The sequence below is a fragment of the Citrus clementina genome, unplaced genomic scaffold (genome assembly GCF_000493195.1).
Source record: "Citrus clementina cultivar Clemenules unplaced genomic scaffold, Citrus_clementina_v1.0 scaffold_6, whole genome shotgun sequence".
NCBI lineage: Eukaryota > Viridiplantae > Streptophyta > Magnoliopsida > Sapindales > Rutaceae > Citrus > Citrus x clementina.
In genome coordinates, this window is record NW_006262139.1 from 699,191 (window position 1) to 710,074 (window position 10,884).

Sequence of the window (10,884 nt, forward strand, 5' to 3'; positions counted from 1 at the left end):
TTCTCAGGTCCTTGTAATTGGATCTTTATGCGTGTCACCCAGTCTTTGTTTTGGCTTCTCTTTGTCTAAACTTACGGCCCCAGCTACCTTGTCAAATGCTTGAAAAATGAACATACAGCAAAAGACTTTGAATCTGAAGAAAAAAGATAGTCATCATGTGGTTCAATTGTCACTTTATGATCTGCCTTTCCCTTTTTTTTCCAAATTTTACGTGTAAAATGACTATCAGAATGCGACATGCACTTGGAAAAAACGATAATAGTTTTGAGTATTTGTGACTTTTTGGACAAAATTTCAAAATGTAACCCCTTATTTTATGTTTCCTTTAATAGCATTATAGCAATGCTGCTAAAAAGTTTGCTGTATTTCTATTCCCGAGAATTCGAATCAAGATATATATATACTCGAAATGCTGATAAAAAGGTTGCTGTATAGTTTTGTCAAATTTTCAAGTTTGGATATGCAGTGGATATTGATGTTAGAGATATGAGTTGTATTTGAAAATATCAATATCCCAGGTTGCTTAGACATGAGAGTATAAGTTGGTTTATATATAAAAACTAAAAATAATACGGTAACAACTAACAAGGTCATTAAGATGGGTCCGGCTACGGTGCAACGGTAATACGGTATTACCGTTGCATCCAGCCGTTGGATCCACGTGGATGAATGGATCCAGTGGGATCCAACGGCTGGGTGCAACGGTGATACCGTATCACCGTTGCACCGTAGCTTTCTCCCATTAAGATTTAAGAGGGGGCTAACGCGCACGAGACCAAGCCCAAAAATAGAGCCCGCTCTAAGAATTTATTAATTGGGAACGAGGGGGAACCCCCTGGGGATTGGGGGTGTTGTATATGTGCGCCAACTTGGCTGCTTTTTATATTTATTCCCTTTGCTTTAATTTATTTATTTTAATGCAAATTATATTGAGAATTCGATTCAAATTATTTTTAATCCTTCTTTAATTATAATTTGAATTTTGAGAGAAAAAAGGGCTAGGGTGTGTATCTATTTAAAAGGGCGATTATATCACATTGTTTTTATTTGGAAAAGCTCGCTCTTTGTTCTTCTTGCTTTTGCCTTCATCGTTGTACATTTTATTGTTCTACACTGTCATTTGGAGGGCAACCTCACAATAGTAGAGTCATTGTATCCTAAAGATCAAACTGCCTTTGTTACACCATCTTGCACCGAGATATTGTATCTTGAGGCGCGGAGTTTGGTCTTAAGGACAGTGTTGTCGCATGGCTTGACTGTTTTTTTTTGTTTCTGTCCAGTTTCCTTCCAAACTTTCGCTGTTTCCATATCAAATTTTTAACAATCTTAAAACCAAATATGAGTGATCTTCCACCTTCATTGGCCACTGCACCTGTTGCACCCGCAGCCCCTGGACTTCCCGACCTCTTTGTTTATGATCTTCCTGCTTCCACTTCCAACACTGCAGAAAACTTGCCGGATGCCTCCAAGATTGAATTGTTCAATGGTGAAAATTTCAAGTGCTGGCAAGAAAAGGTCTTCCATGTACTGGATGTTCATAACCTTGTTGACTACCTACAGTCATCACCACCAGAAGAGGGCACTGAAGATTACGACAAGAAACTCCAGACTTGGAATGCTGGTAATAAGGTCTGCATGCATACAATACTTAATTCTCTTGCTAGTTCCCTTTGTGACATTTATTATCCATATAAGAATGCATATGAGATATGGGCACTGCTTAAGAAAAAATATATGGTAGAAGATACTGAGACTCAATAATATATTAGTGATTTTCTACATTATCGGATGATGGATGATAAATCTATGTCTGAGCAAATCTATGAATATCACGTATTAGTTAATAATCTTAAAAGGGTGGAAATATTTCTTCATAACGATTTGTGACTGGTTGTTTGATTGAAAAACTACTAGAATCATGGGAAGATTATATCAAAACCTCAAAGCATAAGAAAAAGCAAGTGAGTTTTAAAGATGCTATTATACATGTTAGGATTGAGGAGAAGAATAGAATTAGAGATGTATTTGATAAAGCAAAGAAATTTCGTTCTAATGCAAATCTAATAAAGAACACTCCTCAACTTAATAAAAAGCAGAGCAATCCTATTAACAGACACCCTAATAACCCCAAAAGGCTCATTGCTAAGAAGAAACGTAATTGTTTTGTTTGTGGAAAAATTAGCCATTATGCTAATCAATGTAGACACAAAGCTCAGCGAAAGGGAGACAACAAAAACCTCCTAAAACCAATATGGTTGAAGGAGAAGGAGATGACATCATTGCTGCTATAGTTGTCTCTAAGGTGAACACGGTGGATGGAAGCAAAGATTGGGTAATTGATTCTGGTACTACAAGACATATGTGAAGTAATAAAAACTCATTTTTTTTTTACTATACTCCAGTGAGGGAAGGAGAAAAAGCCATTTACCTTGGCGATTCTTAGTCTACATTAGTCCTAGGCAGGGGTAAAATTCTTCTCAAGCTTACACATGAAAAAATCCTCTTACTGAGTAATGTACTCCACGTTCTTGAGATTGGATACAATCTAATGTCTGTTTATATACTGGGCAAAGTTGGGATCAAAGTGTCTTTTGAGGGTGATAAAATTGTAATGAAAATAAATGAGATGTTTGTTGGGAAAGGGTATTGCTTTGGAGAACTCTTCAAACTCAATGTATTCAATGTCATAATGAATAAAAAAGCTTCTTCTTCTGCTTATATTATTGACTCTATTAATCTTTGGCATAGGAGACTTGGTCATGTGAATTTTTCTTATATTAAGAAAATGAAAGAACTTGGTTTACTATCTAGTTTAAGCTTGTCTAATGACAAATGCGAAGTGTGTGTGGAAGCCAAATCCACAAAGAAGACAAGTAAACAAGTTCAACATAAAGAAACTGAACTTCTTAGTTTAATTCATAGTGACCTTGGTGATTTGAAACATACCATGACTAGAGGAAGCAAAAGATATTATATTACCTTTATTAATGATTTCTCAAGGTATACAAAAATTTATTTATTGAGAAATAAAGATGAAGTAGTTGAAAAGTTCTTAATTTATAAAAGTGAATTTGAAATCAATTTAATAAGAAAATTAAAAGATTAAGAACTGATAGAGGAGATGAATATAATTCAAGCATGTTAAATGCTTATTGTGAGAATCATGATATCATTCATGAAGTGACACCTCCCTATTCACCTAAATCTAATCGTGTAGTTGAAAGGAAAAACAAAACTTTGAAGAACATGGTAAATGTCATGATAATAAGTTTTGGGGCACCATTGAACTTGTGGGGGGAAGCGATATTGTCTGCTTCATGTTAAAAACAGAATACCTTATAAGAAAATATGTAAAACACCTTATGAATTATGAAGAGGCTATATGCCTAACTTATCGTATCTCAAAGTGTGGGAGTATCTTGCCAAAGTTTTAAAACTAGATCCTAAGAGAACATGGTTGGGACCAAAAACACTTCCAAGGTCAACAATTAAAAATAATTTACTTACCGAAACTGAAGAGTGGAGGAAAGAATTGCTAAAATTCTTTGAGAAAACTTTATGCATTAAAGGACCGACGAAAATAAAATTTGCAACTGGTGGCTTAAGTTCCTTAAATAAAGAAGTTAAAGATAGTTACAAAAAGAGAAGTTAAAAACAATTTCAGAAATTGGACAGTTTTGATAACTAAATTAATCATCATTCTTATGTGCACATGTTCCTTGAGTTAAAACTATAGATACTCTGCCCCCTATTAAAAGACATGAACAAATATCCACTCATAATTCAAATACAGAGGGGAAAAAATAAAATAAAATAAAATAAAATAAAATAAAATAAAATAAATGACGGACGCCCTACAATCGTGTAATCTAGGTGACAATGACGGTGAAACCATATCAATGAAACAAATTGGCAAACGTGACAAAATTATACACTTGTTGTTTAACTAAAATTCAAATAAACCAGAAGCTTGTCAAAATGTGATGAACTACATCATCCCTCATGTAATGCTTGCAAATTTCTGGGTAGTCCATAGGACAAGCTATGACCATCTTACTGTTGGATTAACAAATTAATAAAAAGACTACCTTTACCCTTTAGAGTAATGAAAGAACAAAACATAAAGGTGGTAAAAGCTTCCTAGCAGTATCGAAGTTTTCAACAATCTTTTTTTTTTTTATCACATGAAGAGTTAGCGATTCAATCATCCAAGCACTTGACTTAAGCCATGACCATAGGCTCATTGTTAGCTTTACACAATAAGGGAGTCAAAAATAAAAACAAATTGCCGAAAAAAATTTAAATTAATAAGAAGAACTTGTTTATGTGTATAGTAAAAGGCTGAATGTTTTAATTCCTCTCCTCACATAACTTGTTCACTATGAACACCTAGAGATTTAAAGGCTTATTGAGTATGCAAAATGCAATCGAAATTACCAGCAAAAGTGTTGCAGTAAGATTTTATTTTCAGTTTTTACATTTTGTTTTGCTCGAGAACTAGCAAAATTTAGATTGAGGGTTTTCGGTTGGCATAATTTATATCATATTTATTACCCTTAACTTATATTTGTTAGTTAATTAAGTTTAATAATTAATTGTAATAAGTAGTTATTTTATAATAATTCTTAAATGGAGAATTATTATAGAATAACGGGGAGTTAAAGAAATTTAGGCGGTAGAACTAAGCGTATAAAATACTTTGTGCGCTCTCTCACTAAAATTCAGTTTTGACGCAAAGCTAAGGGAATCCACTCTTAATAATAGAAGCCTTGAAGTCTTAGGTTCAAGTGCAGTGTGCAGTATTACCACATCGCAAGACTTCTAGTGCAGTGTGCGGTATTACCGCATCGCAAAAGGCTTAAAATCCACTCACTTTCTCAAGTGGATCATGTCAACTTGCCTTGGCTTTTGTCAAGTGGCCAGCGATCATGTCAACTTTGCCTTAGCTTTTGTCAAGTGGCCAACGATCGTGTCAAATTTCCTTAACAATTTGATAGTGGCCAACATTTATATTTTCTTAGCTTTTTCTTGTGAACAAACTGATAATGGCCAACATTTACATTTTGAAAATGACCAAGTCAAGTCTAGTTTCAAATTAAGAAAAAAAATAAAAAGGGAAGAAAGGCGTCGTCTTTGTGTTATGTCTGAACTTGTCCTGTTGTCTTTGAATTTACAACTCTCAGAAGTAGGTGAAGCTCACATACTAAGGCAAGCCAAGGAAATTGCCTCCTCACTTGTAGAAATGAGTACCCACTCCGTTTATTTTCCATCCATGCTTCTTTTTTTCATCACACTGTTGCATGTTGCAGCCTTTGAGGAGGGAGATCGTGCAGCCCTCCAGGCCTTTAAGTCAATGATTGCTCATGACCCTCAAAGAATCCTGAACTCATGGAATGATTCTCGCCATTTCTGTGAATGGGAGGGCGTTACATGCGGTCGCAGGCACAGACGAGTCATAGCCCTTGACCTGATGTCAAAAGCCTTGAGTGGCTCATTGTCTCCTCATATTGGCAACCTCAGCTTCCTGAGAGAGATCAATCTTATGGATAACACTATCCAAGGTGAAATTCCTCCTGAATTTGGGCGTGGCGTCTGTTCAGGTTAGAAGCTCTGTTTCTAGCAAATAATTCCCTGGTTGGGAAAATTCCAGCCAACTTGTCTTATTGCTCCAGGCTCACAGTACTATCTTTAGGACAAAACAAGCTAGTAGGAAGTATTCCATTTGAGTTTGTCTTTCTATACAAACTCAAAGGACTATCTTTACACAAAAACAATTTGACAGGAGACATCTCTCCCTTTCTCGGGAATCTAACATTCCTCGAAATTGTGTCTCTATCTTACAACTCTTTTGAAGGAAATATTCCAGATTCATTGGGTCAATTGAAAGAGTTGAAAAGTCTTGCAATTGGCGTAAACAACCTCTCCGGTAAAATCCCTCCTTCCGTTTGCAATCTTTCCTTCCTTGTCAATTTTTCGGTGTCTCAAAATCAAATTCATGGGAGTCTTCCATCATGTTTAGGTCTTAATTTTCCTAATCTCAAATTCTTCCAAATCGACCAAAACTTCTTCACTGGATCCATTCCTGTATCTTTATCCAATGCTTCAAAACTCGAAGTTATTCAAATTGCGAATAACAGTTTTTCTGGAAAATTTTCAGTCAATTTTGGAGGCATGAAAAATCTTTCACACCTAATTTTACAATCTAGTAATTTAGGAAGCGGGGAAAGTGATGAGATGGGGTTTATTAATTCTTTGGCCAACTGTAGCAAATTGCGAGTTCTAAGTTTTGGTAGAAATCAATTTAGAGGAGTATTGTCACATTCAATAACTAATCTGTCAAGTCAACTTCAAGTTTTGTTCCTTGGGTTTAATCAGTTATATGGAAGCATACCTTCAGGGATAGGTAACCTTGTTAACTTATATTTATTAGCGATGGAGCAAAACCAATTTATAGGCACAATTCCTCAAGAAATGGGTAAGCTTTTGAACTTACAGGGCTTGGATTTTGGAGGCAACCATTTCTCAGGGAAAATTCCTTCCACTCTAGGAAATTTGTCATCATTAAGTGAAATTGTATTAAGCAATAACAATTTATCCGGAGTCATCCCTTCTAGTCTAGGAAATTTGAAACGATTGGCACTTTTAGAAATGTCTGGAAATGACCTCAGTGGAACTATCCCAGAAGAGATTTTCAATATATCCTCTCTTTCAAATTCACTGATTTTAGCCCAAAACTACATTGTTGGATCTATATCTCCAAGAATCGGTAATCTAAAAGCTTTGAGGATTTTTGATGTGTCTAGTAATGACTTATCTGGTGAAATTCCAAGTGAACTTGGTCTTTGCTCAAGTCTTGAAGATATTTATCTAGTGGGAAACTACTTCCACGGACCTATTCCTTCATTTTTCAGTAATTTGAAAAGTATTAAAAAGGTTGATCTTTCTCGGAATAATTTGTCTGGCCAAATTCCAATATTCCTCGAGACTCTTTCTCTGGAATATCTTAACTTATCCTTCAATGATTTCGAGGGAAAACTACCAACAAAAGGAATTTTTGCAAATGCAAGTGCAATATCAATTGTGGGTTGTAATAGACTTTGTGGGGGCATACCTGAATTGCAGCTGCCCAAATGCACCGAGAATAAATCAAGTAGTCAGAAGATCTCTCGAAGATTGAAAATAATAATCTCAACTGTAAGTGCCTTTTCAGGATTAGTCATGGTGTCATTTTTCATTTTCTATTGGCACAAATGGAGGAGGGAGCCTTCCAGGCAACCTTCAAGACCAATGACAACAAAAACATTTCCAAAGATGTCTTATAAAAGCCTCTTCAAAGCGACTGATGGGTTTTCATCAACACACTTGATTGGAGTGGGTAGCTTTGAAAAAGGCTCAGTGTATAAGGGATTACTTGATGAAGATGGAACTATTGTTGCAATCAAAGTGATTAACCTTCAACGCCAAGGAGCTTCTCAGAGTTTCAAGGCTGAATGCAAAGCCTTGAAAAATATCCGTCATAGAAATCTTGTCAAGGTCATAACTTCATGCTCAAGTATTGATTTTCAAGGTAATGACTTTAAGGCTATTGTTTATGAGTACATGCCAAATGGGAGTCTTGAAAAATGGTTGCATCCAGAAGCAGTTGCACAAAGAGATGAAGAAATTGAAATTCAGAAACTCACCCTTCTTCAGAGAATAATCATCGCAATTGATGTGGCATCTGCACTAGACTATCTTCATCACCACTGCCAAGAACCAATTCTCCATTGTGATCTAAAGCCAAGTAATATCCTTCTCGATAATGACTTGACTGCTCAAATTGGTGATTTTGGACTAGCTAGAATTTTTCGTCAAGCAGTCTCAAATCCAGCTTTAACCAGCTCCGTCGGTGTAAGGGGAACAATTGGCTATGCAGCACCAGGTTATAACTTTTATTCTATTTCATAATTTATATATTTTGTCTTTTAATTTCTTTTTGCAACTCCTAACTTCTTAATAAATCTTATATTAAATGGTAGAGTATGGCCTTGGAAGTGGGGTGTCAACAAATGGAGATGTTTATAGCTATGGAATATTGTTGTTGGAAATGGTGACAACAAAAAAACCCACGGATGTTATGTTTGAGGGAGACTTGAATCTTCATAGATTTGCAGGAATGGCCTTGCCTGATCATGTGATGGACATTGTGGATCCAATACTTCTAAATGATGGTGAAATTTTGGCTGGTACTGATAACCATAGGCAAAGGCAAACAAGAATCAACAGCAGATTAGCCTGTGTCAATTCTATGGTCAGAATTGGAGTTGCTTGTTCAATGGAGTCACCACAAGATCGAATGAACATAACTAATGTTGTCCATGAGCTACAATCAGTCAAGACCATTCTCCTTAAACATGAAAATGTGCTCAACAAGCAAATGGATAACTAGATAATATAATATTCTCTTGTAGCTTTTGCCCAAGTGATATAAATTTACATTGTCTATTGTGAGATAAATAAAAGGCTCATTACTTATGTTTTATGTTTTTTTACAGTCATATTCTTATGAATCACAAGGCAACAAAGTTGAAAACTCCATCAAATGGAAGGAAGTGAAATTTGATCTTAGACAGGGAAAACATGGCTGTCGAAGGGAATAACAATTTTATCACAATTGTATAATTCGATAGGTTTATAATAAAAATTTTGGCTGTACGGAGTATTCCAATTAGAGGCGGCAATATGATGAACTTTTGTTGTTCGCGTTGATTTTGAGCTTGATTAGTTTATTGTAATATCCGTTTGATCTTCGTTTGGCGTAGGAACTGTTGGGAACTAGGCAGACCAAACTACCCTTGCTTGGATCATTGAACATATTTTGCCAGTGGTTGATAAAAGAGAAACTTCTCAAGCCTCTGTTTGATGAAAATCCAAAACTATTTGATGAAATGCCTCAATGAATGAATATGGGGCCTGATAGAGGCAATAACATTCTAGCAACCTATGCACTTTTGCGAATTTCGACTGCATATGTATTCAAACTGTGTCAAATTAAAAAAAAAAAGTTTCGGATTTTTTTTTTCCCTTTGGTCTATGAATATGATGATAAAACAACGTAGAAACAGTACTAATAAGCCAATTCGGACTCCCTCTTTAGAAAATTAGTACAAGCCTAATGCAGATGTGGATGTTAGTGCCTAAAAGAACTTGGCAGGTCTAAGGGCAGTTGTTACAAATTCCGGCTTTAATGGTGATGTTGAGCCGAATTGGCTTAATCCGTAAATTAATGTCTACAATTTAGCAGAAGCAATAATCTTTGAAGCCCAAGTTGCTATTGCCTTTGAAAATGTTGTAAATTTGGTAAAGGGCAATGAAAGCAGCCCTAAAGAGATCTTTTAGGCAGTTTTAGAAATTACAGAGGAGATGATATCATCGTAATTGTTCAGCTCATAGAAGAGCTAAATTGTGTTCAACGATTTGCTGCAATATTGATCAAGAATATAAATTCTAATTCTACGCTATATATGCTGCAACATTACACCCTCTCTAAAAAAAAAAATTTCACCTTTTGAGAAAGTTCAACTTTCCTATACAATGTGCAAAAATAATTGCGAGAACAAGAGGATAGATAATAAGAACAGTAGCTGTAATCGGCAAGCGATCATGGTGAAACCCAAAGTAATCTTCTAAGAAGGAAGACAACGTTCTTGTTTCACCAAATAAAGTAATTTCCTCGTCAATATTCTCCATATTGTGAAGTAGTCGTACCATTTAGTGCCCAAGAGGTAGGCATCATATAATACAACCAAATCCACTAGTTGGGAACTTTCTGCAGGAAACTTATTATCAAATTAATATTCAAAACATTTTGCTAACACACACACACACACACACACACATTGATACACAGAAATGTTAACATAGTGTCTATGGTAGACTTTAGAGGCTTACCGGTCCAAGAATCAAAATCCAGAAAAGTGGTTGATTAATGTGTAGAAAACTTCGGATAGAATTGAAGCAATCATGAAATTTGGTGTCAATGACATTGTACAGAACATCGCATAGAAATTCCAAAGAACTTTATATGGTGAACCATAATATCCGATCATTGGATAACCGACGATCACATATGCCAGTGCTTGAATAAGTAAAAAAGGAATCTCATCTGTCACCTACAAAATCAGTATGCATATCTAAATAAGAAAAATTATCACTTAAGCAGTTGTGCTGATGATCTTTAGTCAGTCAAAAGTAATTTAGTTGTGCTGATGATCTTTAGTCAGTCAAAAGTAATTTTAGGTTCATTTTAGAAGACAATACATAAATTTGTGCACCAAAAAATCCCCAATTCACCGCTGATGTGTAGACAAACCATTGCATGTTATCACTAAATATAGGAAGCCAAATGACCATCTCAGGTCAGATAGAGTAGCTAGAAGTCAAAGCTTAACCTGTTGATCGAAAGTGCTCAACAAACCTTGACAAGGAGCAAGGTCTAATATAAAATATTTAAAAAACCAAGGTTTATTTAGCTAGCTATTCGAGTTCAAATTCTGAGGGAGATGGGGATTAATAAACTGATTTGAGTCTGATCCACCTGTCTACCATTCAAAAAAAAAAAAAAAAAGGTTCAGCCACGGTGATGGCTCATTATCAATACCAAGTGTACCGACTGACGTTTCATGTTGCTAGTTTTACGTTCTGTGTTACAAGTCACTCCAAATTACTTATTGTTGCACATTCAGTGAGTAAAAGCAGAATGAAATTTCCACGCATAAATGATTTTATTCATTTATTTGTTTATTGGTTGTGTTTGCAGAGTCGATTTGAAATTTCCTACAGTAGAAGTGAGATAAAATAAAATTTATGAGTGGAAGCATAATGTGAGTTATATAGTTCATGGAA

General features: G+C 35.4%; 1 protein-coding gene across 1 annotated transcript; it reads left to right on the forward strand.

Annotated features, from left to right (window-relative positions):
• Positions 1 to 1,338: 1,338 nt before the first annotated feature.
• LOC18038577 (probable LRR receptor-like serine/threonine-protein kinase At3g47570) lies at positions 1,339 to 8,428 on the forward strand. Its single transcript, XM_024181824.1, has 5 exons — positions 1,339 to 1,629; positions 2,204 to 2,345; positions 5,310 to 5,600; positions 5,783 to 7,921; positions 8,019 to 8,428. Exons 1-5 carry the CDS (start codon positions 1,339 to 1,341, stop codon positions 8,426 to 8,428), a joined length of 3,273 nt encoding a protein of 1,090 aa, XP_024037592.1.
• Positions 8,429 to 10,884: the final 2,456 nt, after the last annotated feature.

What these genes read in the sequence shown, in the direction of transcription:
- LOC18038577 (XM_024181824.1), top strand. Translation starts at nt 1,339, where the DNA reads ATGAGTGATCTTCCACCTTCATTGGCCACTGCACCTGTTGCACCCGCA. An exon ending in CTTGGAATGCTGGTAATAAG is followed by an intron (nt 1,630 to 2,203) that starts GTCTGCATGCAT and finishes TAATCAATGTAG; the next exon opens with ACACAAAGCTCAGCGAAAGG. An exon ending in AGATTGGGTAATTGATTCTG is followed by an intron (nt 2,346 to 5,309) that starts GTACTACAAGAC and finishes TGCATGTTGCAG; the next exon opens with CCTTTGAGGAGGGAGATCGT.